General features: G+C 58.0%; 1 protein-coding gene across 1 annotated transcript in view; it reads right to left on the bottom strand.

The window, feature by feature from the left end:
• MEGF6 (multiple EGF like domains 6) overlaps window positions 1-22,100 on the bottom strand; it is a 137,874-nt gene that overhangs the window by 38,562 nt on the left and 77,212 nt on the right. The window contains exon 5 of the mRNA XM_004384453.1: window positions 2,372-2,494. Coding sequence (XP_004384510.1) covers window positions 2,372-2,494 — 123 coding nt within the window. The remainder of the gene's footprint in view (window positions 1-2,371; window positions 2,495-22,100) is intronic.

Raw genomic sequence — 22,100 nt, 5'->3', positions numbered from 1 at the left:
ATCCATCCATCCATCCATCCATCCATCCATCCATCCATCCATCCATCCATCCATCCATCCATCCATCCATCCATCCATCCATCCACCCACCCACCCAGCCACCCACCCATCCATCCATCCATTCATCCATCTGTCTAGTATGTGGTACTTTGTCGTGGCAGCCCCAGACACTCACACACTTACATAGAAGAAGGCAGCCCAGCATCAGCGAGAGGCATAGGTGAGCCCACTTGCCCCTCCAATGAAAGCAGCCTGGAGGTGGCACCAGCACCAAGGTGTCCCGAGTGCCCAGAGCTCCTGGAAGCACACCCATTCTGAGAACGGGTACCAAGCATTAGGGGGGGCCTTGGATGCCACAGGGGGGCAGAGTAGGGCCTGAGCAGCCTGAATTCCTGGGCTGTGCCCGGGACTCTGGTGTTAGACTCTCAAATGACCCTTTAAAATAAGCAAATGCCACCGTCAATATGTCAGGGCCCTGAAAGCACAGGGAGGTGGCTTCAGCAGAGCAGAAGGATGAGATGGTGGCAGGGCTGGAGGGGTACCCTTCCTGGGCTTCTAGAAGCCAGCAGTTCAAGGCCACTTTCAGCAGCCACTGCTGGTCACTGCAAAGCCCCAAAAGGTACCCCCCCCATGGCATTCACTCATCACCAACCAGGTTTTTCTCCCTGTCGGGAGTCTCTGTGACAGCCATCATCAGGACATTGGAGAGGACAGAGACGAGGGTGATGTGTCCTCCAGACCATGCCCTACAGCTGGGGTGAGTGTGGATGAGGGTACCTCCAGCCCCCAGGGCCTCCCGTCTCCAACGAGAACCTGCCCTGCTCCTCCCCCAGGGCCCGGAACCACCTCCCCCGGAGACCAGATGTGCCGAGGTGAAGGTGCCCCCACACCCCTTCCCGCCCCAGGGCAGCAGGCTGGCGGCTGCAGATGACTTTCGGTCTTGAAGGAAACTCAGCACTGTTGCATCTGTTTCCACTTTCCACCAGAGAGGCTTCATGGGGCAGCCGTCTGCTCCTCACGCAGTGTAGGGACATGTGAGTGGGGCAACAGCCCCCCAGGGCTGGCCAGCCGCCCTGCCACACGGCAGCAAACTGTCTGGGGGTGCCTCAGAGCCGGTTCTCTGCTCTGGGTCTGGGGTAGAAAGAAGGAGCGCCCCCGCAGCCAGGGAGAGGAAGATGGGGAGAGAGCAGGCTCCTGGACAGAGCTCCACCCAACATCCGCTAGCCAGGGGCAAGACCCAGCTCTGCCCCCAGATAATGACCTCCACATGGCCCCTAGACAGACGCCCACACCTGTGTCCAGATCCAGTCAGGAGGGTGGCCAGGGGCAGGGAGGGACTGTCTCCAGCCCCCTCCATGAGAGCTGCTGCCCTCCCATCGTCAGTCCTCATCCTGAGCAGCCTTGGCCTCTCCCCCTCTCCCTTTAACCCTTCCAGCCCACAGGGCCACAGCCTGGGACCCTGGGTGACTCCATCGAGCCCACTCCCTGTGGCAGAGAGAAACTGCAGGGTCAGAACCTGCTTCTTGATCCCCTCCTAACTACCTGCCAAGGAGCCCTGGTGGCACAGCGGTTAAGTGCTCGGCTGCTAATCGAAAGGTTGGTGGTTCAAACCACCAGCCATTCCGTGGGATAAAGATGTGGCGGTCTGCTTCTGTGAAGATTACAGCCTCGGAAACCCTATTGGACAGTTCTACTCTATCCTATAGGGTCAGGATGAGTTAGAATTAACTCAACGGCAACGGGTTTGGTTTGGTTTTTTTCAACCACCTGCTGCACCCCCTCAGATTCCCCAAGGCTGAGGTGGGGGACGGGGGCCTGGGGAGCCCATTTCTGCAGGCCTGGAGTGGCCTTGCCCTACCTCCTCGCCAGCCTCACCCCCACCTAGCAGGGCCACCTCCCCCGAGTCCTGGGGGTGCATAGCCAGGCCTGGGCTGCCGACTGCCACTGAGGCATAAGGGGCCTCAGTGGTACGTTGGTCCAGGCTCCTCCCCAAGTCAGAGGCCCAGACGGATTGATGCACTTGGCATCTTAGCCTAGGGAGTGGGCATTGGTGGAAGGTAGTCGCCTTGTAGAATGTTCTCTCACCTGCCTGAGGCTCAGCTTTCTCACCTGTCTATGGGCTGACAACGGCACCAGGTAGGGCAGGAGGCCCCAGGGGACCCCAAAATCAGCAGAAGGAGCTCTTACAATATAACAGCTGCCCATCTGAGCCAACCCAACCCCCACGAGAGCCCAGACAAGCCCCCCCACAAGCAATGCCAGGCCCTGGCCCTCCCCGGATGTGGGCATACCTGAGGCCAGGAAGCCAGGGTGGAGGAGGGCCCTCAGTCCCCTGAGCAGAGGGGTTGGGCAGGCAGGCAGGCATGCTTACCCAGGCAGGTCCTGCCATCGGTGTGGAGCCGGAAGCCGGGCCTGCACTCACAGAGGTAGGAGCCTGGGGTATTCACACACCTGTGCTGGCAGCCACCGTTGTGCACCTGGCACTCGTCCACATCTGGGTGGGAACACAGCAGAGGATTAACAGCCATTACCCACCCTGAGCTGCATACCCACCTGATCCATGCCAGCCTGAGGGAAGCCAAGCCCACCATGCAGGGGGTCATCCCAGGAATCCGGGCCCAGCCACCTCATGGAGCACATCGCTGCAGCCCATGTGTCCCCAGACCAAGACCTTCCTCTGCAGGCCACGCCTGCCATGCTCCTGGGGGCCTTGCCCACACCCTCTGGAGCCAGCTCGGGAGAAGAGGCAGGTGGCCCAGCCCCGAGATGCCCCGTCCTCCCACCCTGGCCTGGCCTGCTCGGGCAGGCTCAGCCCTGATCTCGGGGACCCAGAAAGGGGGAGCTGCATGCTGGAGCACACCCAGGTGTGTGAAAGCCCAGCTTCCAGCACCTTTCAAGACTGAACTTGGGGTGCATGCTGTTTTCTTAAGTTCACATCTAGAAAATGCTCTCTGGGTAGTGCCAGCTGCTCCTCTGGGGTCCATGAACCCAAAAGAGAACCTGATAACCCATGAGATGCCCAACCTAGGCCACAGGGAAATCCTAAGAGAGGGTGGGGTGGCCATGTGGTGGGTTGGGTAGTGACCCCCCAAAACTCAGGGACCACCTGGAACCACAGAATGTTATCTTATTTGGAAATAGGGTCTTCGCAGAGGTAATTAGTTAAGGATCAAGATGAGGTCATACTAAACCTTAATTACTAGATTTATCCATACTAAATACTAAAATTGTTGTTAGGTGTCATCAAGTCGGTTCTGACTCATAGTGACCGAAACACTGCCCGGTCATGCACCATCTCACAATCGTTGTTATGCTTGAGTCCACTGTTGCAGCCACTGTGTCAATCCATTTCTTTGAGGGTCTTCCTCTTTTTTGCTGACCCTCTATTTACCAAGCATGATGTCCTCTTCCAGTATATGAGACAAAGTCTCACCATTCTTGCTTCTAAGGAGCATTCTGGCTGTACTTCTTCCCAGACAGATTTGTTTGTTCTTTTAGCAGTCCATGGTATTATTCAATATTCTTCGCCAACACCGTAATTCAAAGGCGTCAATTCTTCTTCAGTCTTCCTTATTTACTGTCCAGCTTTCGCATACATATGATGCAATTGAAAACACCATGGCTTGGGTCAGGTGTACGTTAGTCTTCAAGGTGACATCTTCGCTTTTCAACACTTTAAAGAGGTATTTTGCAGCAGATTTGCCCAATGCAATGCATCACTTGATTTCTTGACTGCTGCTTCCATGAATGTTGATTGTGGAGCCGAGTAAAATGAAATCCTTGACAACTTCAATCTATACTAAATAGAAAGTGAAATACTAAAATAGAAAACAAAAATCCTCACAGCTGGACTGATACACAACATCATGATAAATGGAGAAAAAACTGAAGTTGTCAACAATTTCACTCTACTTGGATCAACAATCAATATTCCGGAAGCAGCAGTCAAGAAATCAAATGACATATTTATTGCATTGGGCAAATCTGCTGCAAAAGATCTCTTTAAAATTTTAAAAAGCAAAGATGTCACTTTGATGACTAAGGTGTGCCTGACCCAAGCCATGGTCTTTTCAATCACTTCATATGCATGGAAAAGCTGGACAATGAAAAAGGAAGACAGAAGAATTGATGCACTGGACCTGTGGTGTTGCTGAAAAATGTTGAATACACCGTGGACTGCCAGAAGGACAAACAAATCAACGAGGGTGGGGAGACTTTGACTCATTTACTGTCTTAGTCATCTAGTGCTGCTATAACAGAGATAACACAAGTGGATGGCTTTAACAAAGAAAAAATTATTCTCTCACAGTCTAGTAGACTACAAGTCCAAATTCAGGGCATCATCTCCAGGGAAAGGCCCTCTCTCTCTGTCGGCTCTGGAGGAAGGTCCATGCCATCAGTCTTCACTTGGTCTGGGAGCGTCTCAGTGCAGGAACCTCAGGTCCAAAGGATGCACTCTTCTCCCAGCACTGCTTTCTTGGTGGTATGAGGTTCCCACGTCTCTCTGCCTGCTTCTCTCTTTTATATCTCAAAAGAGATTTGCTTAAGACACTACTTAATCTTGTAGACTTCATCAATATAACTGCCACTAATCCATCTTATTACATCATAGTGATAGAGTTTACAACACATAGGGAAATCACATCAGATGACAAAATGGTAGACAATCATACAACACTGGGAATCATGACCTTGCCAAGTTGGCAGATATTTTGGTGGGACACAATTCAACCCATGACACTTAGTTTGGATACATCATCAGGAAACACCAATAGCTAGAAATGGCTATCACGTTTGGTAAAGCAGAGGGTCAGCAAAAATGAGAGAAACCCTCAATGAGATGGATTGACACAACAGCCACAACAATGGACTCAAACGCACCAACGATCCTGAAGATGGCGCCCGACAGGGCAGTATTTTGTTCTCTTGCACATGGGGTTGCCATGAGTCGAGTCAACTAGATGGCAACCAACAACAAAATAAATACCAAAATAAGGACCCTAAATTCAATGACTCATGTCCTTATAAAAAGAGAAAAGGACACAGAGAGACATACAGAGAAGTTGATGTCATAATGGAGGCAGAGATTGGAGTGATGCAGCCACAAGCCAAGAGAGAACCCTGCCAACACCTTGATCTGGACCTTCTTGCCTCCAGAACTGTGAAAGAATACATTTCTGTTCTCTTAAGCCACACTGTATGTATATGTACTAGTTTGTTATGGATGTCCCAGGAATCTAATATAGGCTGTCTCAGTCCTGGGGTCCCCCTGCAGGGACCCGGGAGGTCAGCTGGGCAGACATCCCCAGAACAGGAGGGCCACCTGTGTTGTGGCAGCCCCTGCAACCCCTTAATCCTTAACTAATTACCTCTGCGAAGACCCTATTTCCAAAGTACCTATTTGCAAAGTACCACCAGGTGACTCAGTTGACAGCTTCAGCTTTCCCACTGCCCCGGAGCAACCCACCCACTAACCCATGGCCTTCGAGTCGATTCCAACTCACAGTGACCCTATAGGACAGAGCAGAGCTGCCCCATAGGGTTTCTAAGCCTGTAATCTTTGCAGAAGCAGACTGCCATAGCTTTCTCCCAAAGAGTGGCTGGTGGGTACAAACCGCCAACCATTTAGTTAGCAGCTGAGCGCTTAACCACTGCACCACCAGGGCTCCTTCGGAGCAACCCAGACCTTCACAAACCCTCCCTGCCTCACCAGGCAGCAGGTCAGCTCAGACTTAGACAGTGTGGGAAGGACTCTGTCAGCTTTTAGGGCTCCATGCAGGTCCCAAACTCCTCAGAGGCCCTATCCCAATACTGGCATATGGGAAACAGGAGGAGGAGGCCTTGTTGGGGCCCTGAGGCCCCTGCAGTGTCAGTGCTGTTTTTACTCCTACAGCCTGGGTGTTAGGGCAAAGTCCCAGCTCTCTATGTGGGGGGCGTGGCAGATATCCACCACTGGGGCAGATCAGCAGCCCTACCGAGGCTTGGCATCCCTCCACCTCGGCACACCTCCCTAGCCCTCCAGACCCCTCACCCCAAATGTCCTGAGCAAGGGAGGCTCGGGTTGGGGAGAAAAGGGGCAGAGGCAGAGAGGGCTGGTGACGGGGAGGCCTCGTGGGCAGAGAGAGGTCCCACTGCCAGAGGACACTTCCCTCCTAAGGCCACACAGCCCCCCCACTGGTGGAAGGACACCTGTCCCCACCTGCTCTCTTCTCGGCACTGTCTCCAGCCACAGGAAAGTGCTGGTAGGAAGCAGACTGGACCAAAGGCCACGGGGGACACCCCGTGAGCCAAGCTGTGTGCAGGAGGGGGCTGGAGAGACCCCTCCCCAGGGCTGGAGGCTCACAGTGTCTGCACCCGAACATGGGCCCTTCAGTTTGGCCTGGCCACCACCTGCTGCAGGGATAGATGCATAGGGAAACAGCAGGGTGGTGGAAGGCTGGGTGGCCACCTCTCATTCCACCCCCAGGGCCTTCCGCCAAGTGGGGTATTCAGGGGAGGGGGCAGGCATGGCAGAGGCGGCAGAACCGAACAGCAGGAGGGTAGAAAGCCACAGGTGACCTCAAAGCCCTGCTGATCGACCTCCTGTGCTGACCAGGGCCAGAGCCCAGCACCTTGCTCGGCCCCCGCCAGGTGGCCAGAGCATCTGGCGGGGACTCCCAAAGCTGAGCCAGCCCAGAAGGGACAAGCAGTGGGGAGAGACAGGGACAGACAGGCTCCCATCTGCCCCTGCAGCCTCATCTAAGGCCACATCCTAGCACTGCCATCAGAAAAAAACCTGGTGAGTCCTCAAGTCAGCCAGCATCAGGTCCCCAGCCAGTGAGAATCCAGGAGGAGAACTCTCCAGGGGGCACTCCAGTGCAATGGGGACTCTTGGAAGTACCAGCATTGTGCTATACGAGCTGGGAGGCCAGCCCTCTGCCCAGACAGGCGAGGGACAGGCTGCAGTGCCCGGGACTCAGGCTACCGGACAGACCCTGAGACAGAGCCAGGAGGCAAGGACTCTGGTGAGGACAAGACAGGAGCCAGCCTGGGGCACGGAGCACACCACACCCCCGCACGCCACCCAGGGCCATGGGCACTTTTTATGCACCAGCTGCACAGGCCGGGTGACCGGGTTCCCAGATCAGAAGGGGGAGCAGTCGGGAGCCCAGACAGAGAGGGCCCCCATCAAGGGGGGACAGGGACACAAACTCCCTTCACCGCAGCTAAGACCCAGCTGGCCAGGGCAATCACAGAGGGCTCAGGCTCCCTCGCAGCTGACAGGCCTCATCAAGGAAAGGCGACACCTGGCAGAGAAAGACAGCCGCTCAACAAGGCTAAGTTGCAGGAAGACATCCTGACTTCAAGGGGAAGTTCTCAGCTACCTGACAGCAAGGCTGGCCAGGTGGCACAGGATGTCTAGAATTCAGCCTCCAATCTAGCCCTGCTCTACCATCAGACGGCCCCACCATCTGCCGTGATCACCAGGGCCTCCCCCACTTTCCAGTCCCCACCCGCCGTCCCCATTAAAATGCCGACCTTGGAGGTACCTGTCCTAAAACCCCAGCAGTCTGGGTGCATGCTGAAAGGTGTCAACGCAGGTGGGGACGCAGAGCCCTTCCTAGTCAGACAGCACCAGCCTCGGGGCCACCTTCCTTGGCACAGGACTCTGCCAGCCCACACTCGGACTACGCGGCCAGGAATCCAGAATGACATGAAAAGAAGCACAGGAGGTCAGGGTCCTACCTGGGACCCCAGGGCCACATGCTACAGGAACAGGCTACACCCACTCTGGGAGAGGCCCCCACACCTCCAAGCTGCCTCAGAGAGGAGGGGGCAAATGAGACCAAGACAGGCTCTCCACCTGCTCCACAGGTCACGTAACCTGTGGAGATCACCTGCAATGACCCTCAGAAAGAGGGAAGAATGAGTAAAGGAAAGAAGCTGTAAAACAAAGGGTTAATAAGCCCTCAACAAAGCCCAGAGACACTGGAGAGGAGGTAGGGAACTAGCTTGTGATGGAAAGTCTGGGGACCCAGGGTCTCCCACAGGAGACCCAGCCAAGGGGGAGTGAATGGAGGGGCAGACCCACACCCACTGGACCAGGCAGGCAGCACACACCAGGCCCTTTGCTGCCCAGGTTCCCTCCCCCAAGACAGGGTGGCGAGGGTCCCAGGGAGGATCACTGGTCGCCAGGAGCGCAGTACTGGGCACGAAGTGGGTGCATACAGTGGGTGCATGCAGTTGGTGCTTAGTAAAAGATCGATGGGCCATGCCATGTAGGTCTTGGGGCCAAGGTGCCCGTGTGAGTCTGTGTCGACCTGATACCCCACGCACAGGAAGGGTGGGAAGCTGAAATCCATCCTGTCTAGAGGCAGCCTTGACCAGCAAGCAGTGCCCTACGAGTCCCTTCCATCTGGAAGCAGGCTCGTCACTCCAGTGTTGCTAATCCAGGTGTAACCAGATGCAGGCACAGAAGGACCTCCGTGAAACCCAGCTCCTGGCTGGCAACTTTGTTTCCATCCCTGCCCCCTCTAGACGCCAAAGCGGCTGCCCCAGCTGGTAGTGGAGAGGCTGGTCGAGTGAATACTGCACCTCGAGAGTGGTGATGCTTCCTGAGCCCGCCACAGAGACCCGGGTTCGAGACTGTGCCACCTGGAGGCTGCATCCCTAACAAGTACCCAGGTGAGTCTGCTGGGGTGGTGTCACTCTGAGGGGCAACTCCTACAGCTGCCACCCCTCATGCCCTGGTGCCCACTCCAAATGTCTGCCCCTTGAGCCGGGCCAGGAGCCCTGGTGGCAGCAGAGACCAGCCTGAAGGATGATCTGGGCTCAGCGGGTTCTATTCCTCATTGTGGCACCCTCTAGCTGGCTGGCCCTGGCTCCCAGGCATGGCCCTGACCCATCCCTGAAGTCTGGGCCTCTTTTCTGACACCCACACCCACACCCCACGTGACCAGTGGCTCTGCCTTATCTCCTTCCTGCTACACTGAAGGGAACGTTTATTCAAGCATCCGCCCCAGGGCCTGGCCCAACCTTCCCCAGTCCTAACTCCTAGAAACTCCAGCTCCTGCTGACACTGCTCAGGCCCAGGAGGCTCAGGGCCCCTTCTGCTGTGGCACTCAGAGCTCCAGTCCCCTCCAGGGAGGGGCTGGCCCAAGGACTTCCCACCCTGGGGCACATTGTCTAGGGGGTCAGAGTCTGCCTGCTAGGAAACTGTGGTCTGTGAGCCCAGCCCACGGCCCCCGAAGCCACAGTTTGCTGTCGTCCCCAGGCTCGTATCTGGATACAAGGGTCTGGGTTAGGCTGAGGATGGGGGCCTCCCTTTTACCTCTGTGGGTGGCAGAGCCCTGCCTGGGCCCCTCCAGCTGTGAGACATGGGCACCTTTAAGCCAATCCCTTTACAGCAATGACTCCCACTGCAGAGAGCAAGGCAGCAAGGAGGCATCTGAATCCCACCTGCCAGCTCCCCAGGCAGGCCTCAACTCCACACGACCCCGTGGGTGCTCACCACAGCCAGAGCCTCAGCCTGAGGAGCCACAGGCTCATCGGCCTTTAGGGAGAGTGTGGTCAGCTGAACAAGGGCCCCCCAAAGATGTCCATGCACACACCCCAGAACGTGTGAATATATGACCTTATATGGCAACAGGGACTTTGCAGATGTGATTAAATTAAGCATATTAGATGGGAGATGATCCTGGATTATCCAGGTGGGTCTCATTCATCACGAGGGTTCTCGTAAGAAGGAGGCAGGAGGGACATCAGAAAAGGGAGATGTGACGACAGAAGCAGAGGGTCAGAGAGATTAGAAGATGCTACGCTGCTGGCTCTGAAGAGGGAGGAAGAGGCTACGAGCCAAGGAAAGCAGGCGGTCACAGCCCTGCCCACACCTTGATTTTTAGCCCATTTTGCACTTCTGGCCTCCAGAACTGTGAGATAATAAGTCTGTGTCGTTTTAAGCCACTACGTGTGTGATCATTTATTACAGCAGCCACAGTACACTGATACAGAGAACAACACTATTGTCTTGGGGGTCTTCTCCAGACTGCTGCAAATCATGCACGTCAAGAGTGCAGAAAGCTTGACCACCTGAGCCAAGCCAGAAGGGTCTTCAGATGCTACCCAGTCCAGGGGTTCCCAGTGTCTGCCTGGCCAGTCTGTCTCCTGACTCTCAGGTGGGGGTAGGGGGGCCCAAGTGAACAGATCCCAAGTCATCTGCACCCCAAGGCCTCTCACAGACTGGATCCTCCTGGGCCCCCCCCATCAGCAGTGCTGGGGGTGGTCAGGCTGAGCCTGCAGTAGGACCCTGGGACACCCCAAATAGTGGTACCCCAGCTGAGCATTGGCACTCTGGACTCCTCCTAACCCCAGCAGAAAACATCAGCTCATAGGGGCCTGGTCCTCCTTGGCAAGGCTGGAAGGGAGCAAGGAGACTGCCTCCTTCCCCATACTTGGAGAAATGCACTCACCCATAAGGTGCGAGAGGGTCTAATTCCAGGGGTAACAGCCTGGCTGCACTCTGCACCGTGGAGCCCAGTGCCATGCCCCACACTTCCCAGGAATGGCCAGGAAGAACTACAAGCAACCCCCCAGCAGACAAGGGGAGCCTGTGAAAGTCCTGCAGGACTCAGAAGACCGATGATAGCACGGGGCAGGGGCGCCCGGCCCACTGGGCAGAATGTAAGATAAAAAAATCTGTGACAGCTGTTTTAAGTGACAGCCGGGCCAGGGCTTGCTGGAAAGTCCCCGTGGTCCTTTTGGTCCCCTTCACATCCTCAGCTGAGATGTGTGATTAGGGACTGTGGCAGTCCCATGCCGGGACACATCCCTGAGCTGATACCAGGGCAGTCCCCCTCACTCTCTGGGAGCTGGGCTAGACTTGCGGTGTCTCCAAGCTTGAGGCTGGCGGTGCCAACCACCCCCCCTCCCCTTGACACTGCTCAACTGAAGGCCGACCTGGTACCAGGAGCCCTCAGGGCCCTCCACCCACCGGCACCCTAGGCTGGCCCGGGACACATACCTTGGAGGCGAGCAGGCAAGCCCCTGGCAACCAAAGCTTCACGTGCTGGAAAGCCTGCGCCTTTTGGATCCTTCCAGAAAGCTCCACTGAGGGCAGCTATCTGGAGTTCACAGTCCTGCTGTACCTCCAAACACGCTACCAGGTCCTGTCCCCCCAAAAGCACGCCCAGGATCCACGGGCCTCCTCCTGCCCCCACAAGCCAAAACAGACCTCAGAGCAGGGCAGGGGCTCCCGACTCCCCAATGTCTGGCCAGGCCAGCCCGAGGCACAGTTCCATGGCACTTTGCACCACAAATCAGTGGAGTGACAGTGCTGTGATGGAGCCTAGGCCCCAGCTGGGCTTGAGAGGGAACCAGGGGAGGCAGGTGTACTTTGCTGGTGGAGAGAAGGAAGCTCAGGCTCCCTGTGCCCCTCAGGTGTAGAAGGGCAGAGACGGCTCCGGAGCACTGAGCCAGCTGAACAGAGACCATGCATAGTGCAGAGTGCGCTCAGGGGGACCAAGGGGGCCTGAGGGGAGCCTCCCAGCCCCCTGCTAAGTCCCCTTGGTAATCCAGGTGATGACTCACTGGACACCGCCCACCCCACCCCACCCTCACCTCGCATTCCTGAGGATGCGGTCTGCACTGCTCCATAGATCCCATGCAAGGAGCTGGCCCAGCTCAGGTACCTGTTTCGAACTGCTGCGGGGAGTCCAGAGTGGAGCTAGGCCAGGGTGTACCCTGCCTGCCACAAGCTGCTAGGGTCTCCAAGTCCGGGCTTCTTGGCCGTCCTCAAAGCCCACAGGGCTGACCATACCCAAAAAGCCAAAGGGAGGGACTTCCCAGCACCTGCCACCGTGCATCAGCCTCAACCACACCATGAACTCAAACGGGCCCAGCCTCGTGGGACCCTGGAGGGGGAAACCCCACCCCGCTGCGGGGACCCCGAGCACCTCTCTCTCCAGCTCACCTTCTCATTTGACCCCCTAGGCTGCAGGTACCCCCCTCTCCCCCCTCCGCAGGCGAAGCAAGGGATGTTTCCCTTCCCTCCAGTCAAGTGGCCACCCTGCTGTCACCAGACTCTGGGCCACCAAGAGGGACAGCAGGAATTCAGATAATGGCACCCCTGGTCTGAACCACTTAAAAATCCCCCGCCCTCTCCCACTGAGGCGCCGCTGCTGCCTCCCCCCACCCCGTCCCCCAAGTCGCCCAGGCGCAAACTTTGGAAAGAGGAAACAAAGGCAGCGCTCCGCCCCTCCCGACCAGGTCCCCCGCTCCGCCACTCTGGCTCCACTGGCCCCGCAGAGCCGGTCGCCAGCGCCCACCTGGCCTCCGCTCGCCGGCGCTCACAGGGTAGCCGGCCTGGCCCAGGTAGCACGGGTAGCAGCTTCTCCAGAGGTAGCGGTAGTGCGTGCCCGCGACGCGCGCCAAGCCCCCCAGGAGCCCGAGGCACCAGAGCGCGGACAGCCCGCCGGCGCCCCGGGACGACCCCATGGCCAGGCTGGCCCGAACGAACGGTGTGGATCCCAGGTACCAGTGCGCCGAGCTTTAAGGCGGGCAGGTAGCGAGGCCGGCTGGGCAATTCGGGGTACGGCTCCGCGCTCGGGCTCCGCGCTCTGCGCTCCGGCTCCACATCGCGCTCCAGGCGGGCGCACACGGCGGCCACTCTGCTCGGCGCCGCTGGGGAGCAGCTAGGGCCGGCCCGCCCCCTCGCCTTTATGTTCTCAGCTTTCCCTCCGCCCCCCGCAGGTACCGGCCAAATCTTCGCCCGCCCTAGGGGGCCGCCCCGCCCCCGGCCCGCCCCAGCCGCGGCCCCTGGGGTGCCGCGCTGGGCCCGGCCAAGGCGCGCCCGCCTGCCTGGCACATTCCTCCGCGCGCGCTCACGGGCCCGGACACACGGATACGCGCGCAACACACGCGCACAGACACACGCAGATCTATGCAAACACACACAAACTCAGACACACACAAACACACACATGCACAAACATGTGTTCCCCCGTGCAAACATGGAGAAGAAACCAAAGTCCAGAAGGAAGCCTCCTGGCGGCACTGTGGGCCCTGCACGCGCTTGGTGGCGCCGAGCTCTAACAAGTTTGGGAGGGTGGAGAGTCTGAGGCACTCTGAGGCCACACTGCTAAGTGGAAACCCTGGTGTGAGGACACCCCCAGCCTGGGTGTCCCACGTCTTGCACTATCCTGCTCCTCCACCCCCAATGGACCAGGGCCTGTACCTGAGGAGCCTGGGCTGGAGAACCCCTGCACCCCACAGGGGTTGGGGGGAGGGCCAGGCGAGAGGGTAGGGAGGTGCAGGGCATAGGTGCAGGGCTGCGAAGATCATGGGGCACCAACCCTAGACTGTTCGCAACCCCTCCTTGCTTAAGGAAAAAGCCCAAGCCCCCTCCCCCACCACATCCCCAGGCAACCTCAGGGAGGCTGAAGTTAGACGAAGGACTGAACACTTGACTTGCAGCAACCCCTCTTCCTTGCCTGGGGGCTGGCATTCCGTACAGGGCCTGAGACCCCAGAGCCACCATCCTCTCCCAGCCCTCCTCCCACGTGTACCTCAGGGCATCAGGCTCCATGCTCAGGGCAGAGCTCAAGGGAACTAGCTGGGCGCTGGTGACCGTGAACAGTGGTCATGGGGGGGTACACCCCCAGCACTGCTGGGCATGCAGCACAGAGAGGTGGGGCCAGGGGAGCCCCCACGAGAGCTGGAATCCCACCTACACTTGTTTCCAGGCCATCTGCAGGAAGCCCTCCAAAAGCAGCTTCCCTGGAGCACTGTCCACGCCCCTCTGAAGGCCACACAACTGGGGCAACTGCAGAGGCATAGAGCCTGGGGACACCTCCAGGTGCCTCCCTTCAGGAAGGAGAAGGGTTGGCGTACCCTGGGCTGCCAGCCATTAATTTAGGTGAGCCGGGGGCACCTGCACAGTCACCTGGCCTGGCACAGGCAGTGGCCTAGAAGGCACTGGGTCATTGGTGACATGGGAGACCACAGCCTGTGCACCTGGCTCTCATTCTCACCACAGCCCTGAGGGACAGGGGCTGTGCCCATTCTCGAGATGAGGAAACTGAGGCTGGAGGAGGTTAAGACACGACACTCACCACAAGTCCAGTCAAGTGGACGCCCCCTCCAGCCCAAGCCCCACTGCGGCCCCTGGAGGCAGGTCTCCAAATCCATACTGTGATGCCACCAGCCTGGGAGGAGAGGCTCTCACGCCTCCTGGGTCTGCCCCCTTGGGAATCCCCGCTCACTGCTGAGGTGTGGTAGAGGGATCTGCCCAGCCTGCCTGTGAGGCCTGGCCAAGGGGCAGCTACATGCCATGACAGAGAGGGGCCCAGCACAGGTACCACTCACCTGGCTGGGTTCTGTCTGCCATCCAGAGGCCTTCCTGCCCACTGGCCCTGCCAGGCACCTGGCTGGCAGAGCCCAGCTCAAGGCAGCAGTGCAGAGGAGGGAGTCCTGTTGTTTGTGAGCCTCCTCGGTGAGCTCCCCTCCCTGTCCTCCACTCAGCACCCTGCTGCACCCCAAGCCCCACCCTGCAGAGCCTCCATCAATCTCAAACCCCCTGGCACCATTTATCATCACCACGTGTTAACAGAAAGTGAGGGGGAGGCCAGCAGGGCCTTTACCCAGCAGTTCCCACAGCACCCCAACCCCAGCCCTCCACAGCTGGGGCCCCTGCTCTGCCCCCACGTCCCATCTTGGGGTGCTGACCTAGGCTGTACTCACACCCCATCCTGAGAAGTCATTTGCTGCCTCAGCCTTGTCCCCAGTGAGCAGAGTATGGCCGGGGCAGATGTGGGCCTCGGGGCAGATGTGGGCCTGTGTGCACAGACAAGTACCAGGACCCCTCTGGGCCTCAGTTTCCTCTTCTGGGCAGTGGGCAGGGGCCTGAGAGCCAGCGGAGGTAGGGGCTCAGCATGTCACCCTCCACTGTGCTGAGCGGCCAGGGAGGAGATTGGCCACGAACTCCTGAGTTTCCAGGGGCTGGCGCGGAGAGCACAAACAGACTTTCGGAATGCTTTGTGAGGACAAGTTTGGGCAAAGGAAACTCCGTCATTTCTGCCTTGGAAACTCTCAAAAGCTATGAAAGTTGCTTAGTATTGGGGCTGGGTCTGCAGCTGCAAGATGGGGTAGGATGACCCCTGCCTCAGACACCAGCAGGTGAGAAGGGGCTCCACTGGCACTGCCCACCTTGCCAGCTCAGCCTGAGGCTCCTGGTCACTCACACTGCCCTACCAGCCTCCAAACTGCCTTCCTGTCCTCTGCTCAGCACCCTGCCACACCCCAAGCCTCACCCTGCAGAGCCTCCATCAATCTCAACCCCCCAGCACCATTTATCATCACCAAGTGTTAATAGAAGTGGGGGGGCAGAGGGCAGCAGGGCCTTCATCCAGCAGTTCCCAGAGCACCCTACCCTCTAGCCCTCCTCAGCGGGGGCTCCTGCTCTGCCTCCTCATCCCACCTCAGGGTGCTGCCTCCAGCCTCCCCCTGACCAGCCCAGATGAATATCCACTCCTCCTCCCCTGCCCAAGCTTTGGGTCTGCCCTCCTCCTCTTCTCCTGCCAGCACCTCCTTACCCACTTCCACCCCTGGCAGACACGTCAAACTGAGCCTTCATCTGTCAAGAAAGGAGCCTCGTGCAGGAGCACCCTGGGCCCTGCACTGAGCATGCCAGATTCCCAAACATTCTCTGATGGGTCTTGCTAAGCCTGTTCTCAGAGAAGAAATGACTGTACCACCTCCCACAGAACACAGAGGGCTGCTGAGGGGGACCAGGTCTGACTCTGACCAAATAGTCCCTCATTGGTCACCTCTTTCTGCCACCACCCTCACCTCGAGCTTCTTGTCCTGGGTAGCAAGGGCCCCAGGGGGTCCTGAGCAGTGGACAGGGGGAGACTCATGCTGTCTCCTGCTCACCAGCTGCCTGGCGCCCAGCACTGCCCCTCCCAGCACAAGCTCACAGGCCTCAGCCCGAGCTCAGGGCTGCAGCTCCTCTGGGACGGGCCTCCAGAGGGCTCTCTCTCAGCCACTGAGACAGGCCCTGGGCAAAAGCATGTCTAGAAAGTTCTGGGTTCAAATCCTGTCTCTTATAACATTCTCTGGGTGACCCTGACCTCCCTGGGCCTCAGCTTCCGCATCACCCCTGCTCGTCCTGCCTCCCACCTAAGGGACTTAAACTCCAATTTATCCTTCAGTGCCAGCTCGCAGGCTACTTCTGCAGCACCTCCCTACCAGGCCTCAGGTCCAGAGGGAGCTTCTGGGCTGAGTGTGAGCCAGCCCTCCTCATTTACCCATGCACTCATTCATTCACTCACTCACTCATTTACTCATTCATTGGCTTACTCACTTACTCATGCTTTTGTTCACTCGCTCCCTCCTTCATTAGTTAATCCACTCATTCGTTTGTTTACTCATTCATTTGTTCATCCATTCATTTGTTGGTTCATTCACTCATTCATCTGGTCACTTACTCCCATTCATTTACTCACTCATTCACTCATTCCTTCACTTACTCATTCAACAATGACATGAGTGCCCACTATGGGCAGCGCACAGTTCTGGGGGTGCAGCAATGTCTCCCTACCTGAGGGCTACATTCAGGTCCCTGGAGCCTGGCACAGGCTGGCACATTCTGTGGCATGGACGAGCTTGGCAGTGCCTCCCTGGAAGACTGAGGGGTTGCAGTGGCTCTGTGCCCTCCATCCACATGGAGGCCCAGCATACGGCCATGGAGCGCACTAGCCCACCAAGCACCAGTGGCCCAGACAGAGCCCGCAGCCACCCCGCTGTCTCTCCTTGGTGCTGCCACCAAGCACATCCAAGGCTGCGGCTGTAGGGTCTGGAAGCTGTTTGGGAAATGTGTTCCCGATGTGGAAACGGGCTGGGTGTCTCTGCCTAGCGGAATGTCTGTGTGTCAGCAGAAGGAGCACTTGCTCCACCCGCCAACCCGGCTCCAGCTCGCCACTCCAGGCTGGGTAGCTGCGGACGCCTTGCCAGACAGGGACCCTGGCTCTGCCTGTCTAGCAGGTGATGCGGCACATAGGGGTCCCCACTTCTAGGAAGATTCTGAGGATGGAGAAGAGAGAGGACATGAGCCCTCTGCAGGCAGATTGGTGGGAAGGGTTGAGGGAAGGGAGGGACATGCCCAAGAGGCCCCGAGAGGTCACAACCCTATGATTGGGGGGATCATGCTTTTGGAGGTGCCAGGGTGGAGCAGCAGCTGCAGATCATCCACAATATCTGGGTGCATCGTTCACGTCCAGCATTGCGCAGGAGCTGCGGAAAGAGAGTAGGCAAGCCACCTACTCATCAGGTGCACAGATGGGCCCTGAACAAGGCCACTCAGGTGTGAGTGGCTGACCAAGGAGGGGTCAGCCATCGATGCTCTGCCTTCACCACCATGGCTTGTTCTCGCCCTTCTGAGCTCATGAGAGGACTGTGTGCGCACACACATGCACACTCATACACACATACATATATGCATGCATGCACATGCACGCACACACAAATATGTACATGCACACACGTACACACGTGCATGCACACAGACATGCACATACAAGTATGTGTATGTACACATGCATGCACACACACAAACATATGTACAAACGTGCACACATGTATACACATGCATGCATGTGCACATGGATATGCACATACACACATGCACACACATGTATGTCCCCTGACGCAGGCATACTCATGTGACTGGTTCCAGCCAATGAATGGTGAGCAGGAGGCACCTGGGTCACTTCAAGGTGGGAGTTTCAAGATTCATTCTGCCTCCCGGGACCATGCAGGGGACCCTGGGGCCTCGAGGGCTCTGGGCACACAGGTGACACCCCTCATCTGGGGGCTTGGGAAGGCATCCTAGAGCTGTCAGGATAAGCCAAGTAGGAGTGGGCCAGGGGCATGGGAAAGGTGAAGGCATGTCCATGACTGAGGAACCCCATGGTGGGAAGGGTGTGCAGTGAGACTGTTGGGCTAACAACAGCACCCCAGGAGGATAGGGTAGGGGGCTAGGGAGGTGGGCAGAGGCTGACTTGGGAGGCCTGGGAGGCCACAGAAGGTGGTCTAGGTGTTACCTTGAGACCAACGAGGGGCAGGGAGGGTGTTGGGCTAGGCAATGACTAGATGGGCACTGCGGGCACCCCCCAGTGATAGGGAGGAGAACAGCCAGGAAGGCACCCGAAGGGAGTCTGCTTTCTTAGGAAGCTTTTCAAAGTGCCTTACAGGGCTCAAGGCCTCACAGCCAAAATCCTTCCCCTGTCGCCAAAGGGCAAAGGCCCCTTAAACCAAAAAAATCCAAACCTGTTGCCTTCAAGTCGATTCCGACTCATAGCGACCCTGTAGGACAGAGCAGAACTGCCCCACAGAGTTCCCAGGAGAGGCTGGTGGATTCAAACTGCCGGCCTTTTGGTTAGCAGCCAAGCTCTTAGTCGGCTGGAAAAATGGAGCTGGCCTGGCTACTTATGACCTTTGACCTCAAGAGCCGAGCCCAAAGCAGGAGGTCAGCTCTCAGTCTGAGGTCTGCTGCCATCTAATGTGACTCCACACAGAGACGGCATAGAATCAGCCCCCACCTGGCCCTCCCACCCCTTCTCAAGGGCAGCGTTTATTTCAGGAGCAGAAAGCGGGGCCGCCAGCCTCAGAGGAGCGCCAAGCCTGGCTCTGGCCTCTGGAATTCTTCCAGTGGCAGCCGCATGGTAAATCCATTAGCCAGTCTCTGCGCCTCACCCAAGCCAAAAGAAGGAAAATTGAAACCACAGCTGTTTCCATGAGCCCAGCTGCCAGGCTGACTGCAGCTGTCCTGGCTGGGCCAGGCGGAAACAGGGCGCCCCCTCCTCTTGCAAACCTAGAGCCCCTGGGAGGACCCCAGACAGAACAGCTTTCCGTTTCACACGCCCCAGCCAAGGCCAGACAACCTGGGGGCACCTAGACCCCCACCATGTGGAGAAGCCCAGGTTGTGATCTGTCACAGGGAGGCAGCACAGCCAGCCAGCCGGAGCCATGCTGCACTCCCAGGCATATGCGCACATGGATGTGCGCGTGACAGGGCTCCGCAGTGTTCTGCTGCCCACCTCACCCCTCCTCCCCCGTTCTTTCCCCTGTGGCCGTGCAAAGGCCCAGGGGGGCCTCGTGTGCTGACTCAGCCCCACCACAGGCACAGCCCTGAGGCCAGCTGCCCTGGGGGCTCAGCTTCTCCCTGGGGAAACCAGAGGTGCCCGGGTAGTAGAGACTGCAGATGGGGCACACAGGGGCCCCTGAACTTCACACTGCACACATGGGAAGCCTGGGGTCATCTGGGAAGGTTTCCTGGAGGAGGAGGGCCTAAGCTGGCCTTTGGACAAGCGGAGAGGATGGGAAGGACATGAGATTTCAGGAGACTTAAACAGACCGGACTGCCAGGGAGGACACATAGGGCAAGTGTGGGGCCACTGGGCAGAGCAGGCCAGGCTGTGGGGTGGGTGAAGGGGAGCAGGGATCAGGGAAGGCCTGAATGCTGAGCTGGAGGGTTTGCCCACACCGTATGCCTGGACAGCAGCCTGGGAGCACCACACTGTGCCAGGGCCAGGCTGTGGCAGGCACCCCACAGACTGGAAGCACCCACAAATCAATGGCCAGGGCACATCATCAGGCTGCTTACAGCAGCCCACACAGGGCACTGGGCCCCATCCACCCCCTGTGCTGCCCTCGCTCCCCACCTGAAGCCCAGCCAAGACCCCACAGGAACCCGTCACAAGATGCGGGGGTTGAGGGATGGCACCCAGCTGAGGCCGGGGGCTGGGACCCAGGCAGCACGTGCCTCCAAATGCATCCAAGCTGGAGTTGGCAGGCCCTAGCCAGCCACCACCACCTCCCTCACCCCAGAAGCCCCCTATGCTGCCCTCCCCACGCCCTAGCCCACCAGCTCCTGCTACACCACCCTGCCATCAGGAGAGCTGGGCACAGCCGCCAGTTCATACGATCGAAGAGGCAACTTCCAAATCCCCAGGACTCCCAGCTCCAACTGGGGGGCCGCATCCTCCCTCCAAAATCTTTATATGGAAATTACACAAGCCTCAGGGTCTTGTTATGACAAAGATTCCCCTCTGCTCCCTTCCCTCACAGTGGCTCTGGCCAGACCTCAGCCTCAGGGACAGGCCTCTGCACCAGGCAGAAGGACAAACAAAGGGTTTGGCTGAGGGCCTGGTGGGGTCGGGAGCCCGTCCACCCAGCCGGGCCCTGAGGGGAGAGGGGCTCAGAGGGCCAGGGGAGGAGGCCTGGGCCTGGATCACATCTCACGGTGCCTGGGGGGAAGAGTCTGAGGCCATGGTGGGGAAATGGCCCCAGGGGCAGCAGGAATATGGTTCAACCATTGTCACAAACCAGGAGGGACAGAAATGACCAGAGCCGAGAGGTCTGGCAGCACAAGAATCCAACTAGGGGGCTGGGATGGAGGGGTCCAGACGAGAGGAAACAGGCTGGGAAGGAGCTAGGTTCATCGGTGGATGGGGCCAGTGGAGGGGAGCGTCCCTCCTACCTGGTGGGTGGAGGGGCAGGGCTGGGCAGGAGGCCTGCCTTCACGCGGCCTCCATGACTCCCACCATCCACTGAGAGGGCCTGGAGCCTCTATTTCCAGGATGGGCACAGGGGACAATGGGGTGCCCAAGGCCACACAGGGGAGGGCGGCCCACGGTTCTGGTGAACTCCAGTCACTGCTGCCCTGTACCACTCCAGTCTCCTCAGCCAGAGCCCCAGGACTGCATGGAAGCAGACCTGGGACCAGCCACGATTCTAGAACAGGGGTAGGGTGGCCACCTGAGCTCCCATCTCCCCACCCAGGAGGCTCCTCTGAGCTCTGTGGGGGCAACTTCCAATGCAAGGGGCAGGACCCACCTGAATGGTTGGTCTGCTGATGGCCTCTCTAGCCCATCTTCTCTCCATAGAGTGGCTGCCCCCAGGAGGAGCCGACCAGACCAGGCCGGGTACACAGGGTGAGTTTTCGTCCACTGCTGAGGTGTGTCTGCACCCTCTCACCGAGCCCTGAGCCTGATGATGGTGGGCTCTGAGGATTAAACCAAGCACCCAAGTCACCTCTTTACTAAATCCGGGGCCCAGGTTCGCACCGTGGCCTTTCCAACTCCAGCATCTGGCTCTTTCCCTCTACCCCACCTGCAGGTCTGACAGGAACCAGCAGGTCCTTCAGTGGCGTGGGCACCCAGAGCATGGCCCCTCAGACACTGCAGGTGGCTTGGCCTTGGGTCTCTTCAGAGAGATTTCCCCAGTCCCAGGGCGTGGGGTTAGGCCCATGGCAGGCCTCAGGTCACTGTCACCAGGCTGGCTCTAACTGTGGGGTTGAAGGCTATTATGTTCCTGCCTTGGCCTTCACCACGACTGTACCTGCCAGAATGTACTGCCTGGAGGAGCAAGGGCCAGGACAGGAAATGAGAGCTCTCAGCTCTCGGCACCCTGACAGGGCCTGGCCACAGACACTGCCCGGAAACGCTGCCACCTAGCCTGGAAGGAACACATTTCGCACTTGGGTTTCCTAGACCATGTCCAGAAGAGAGACCCAGGGAATGCTGGCCAGGGAGGGCCCAGATTCTGGAACTCAGGGAATGCTGGCTGGGGAGAGCCCAGACTCCAGAGCTCACAGGAAAGAGCAAGGGCTTTGTTCACACCTGGCTGCACTGCCCCCAGGTGAGTCAGCATGGGCAGGCCACACCACCTGTCTGACCTCAGCCTCCTCGTCTGCACAGGCAGGTTGTTTAAAAATCAATCCAGGAAAGCAGTTGGAAAGTTGAACATAAAATTACCATGTGACCCAGCAATTCTACTCCTAGGTACGTATCAAAAAGATGTGAAATCAGGAACTTATTTGAGCTCCAGTGTTCACTGCAGCACTATTCACAATTGCCAAAAGGTAGAAACAACCTAAATGCCCATCAACAGATGAATGGATAAACAAAATGTGGTACAGCCAGACAATGGATATTAAAAACCAAAACCAAACCAGTTGCCATCAAGTCGATTCCGACTCAGCAACCCTATAGGACAGAGCAGAATTGCCCCATAGGATTTCCAAGGCATAATCTTTATGGAAAATATTGAAGCTGTCAAAGGTTTCA

The sequence above is a fragment of the Trichechus manatus genome, unplaced genomic scaffold (assembly GCF_000243295.1).
Source record: "Trichechus manatus latirostris isolate Lorelei unplaced genomic scaffold, TriManLat1.0 scaffold00122, whole genome shotgun sequence".
In the NCBI taxonomy this organism is placed as follows: domain Eukaryota; kingdom Metazoa; phylum Chordata; class Mammalia; order Sirenia; family Trichechidae; genus Trichechus; species Trichechus manatus.
Note: the sequence above shows the minus strand (reverse complement) of the source record. Positions and strands in the feature narration are given on the sequence as shown.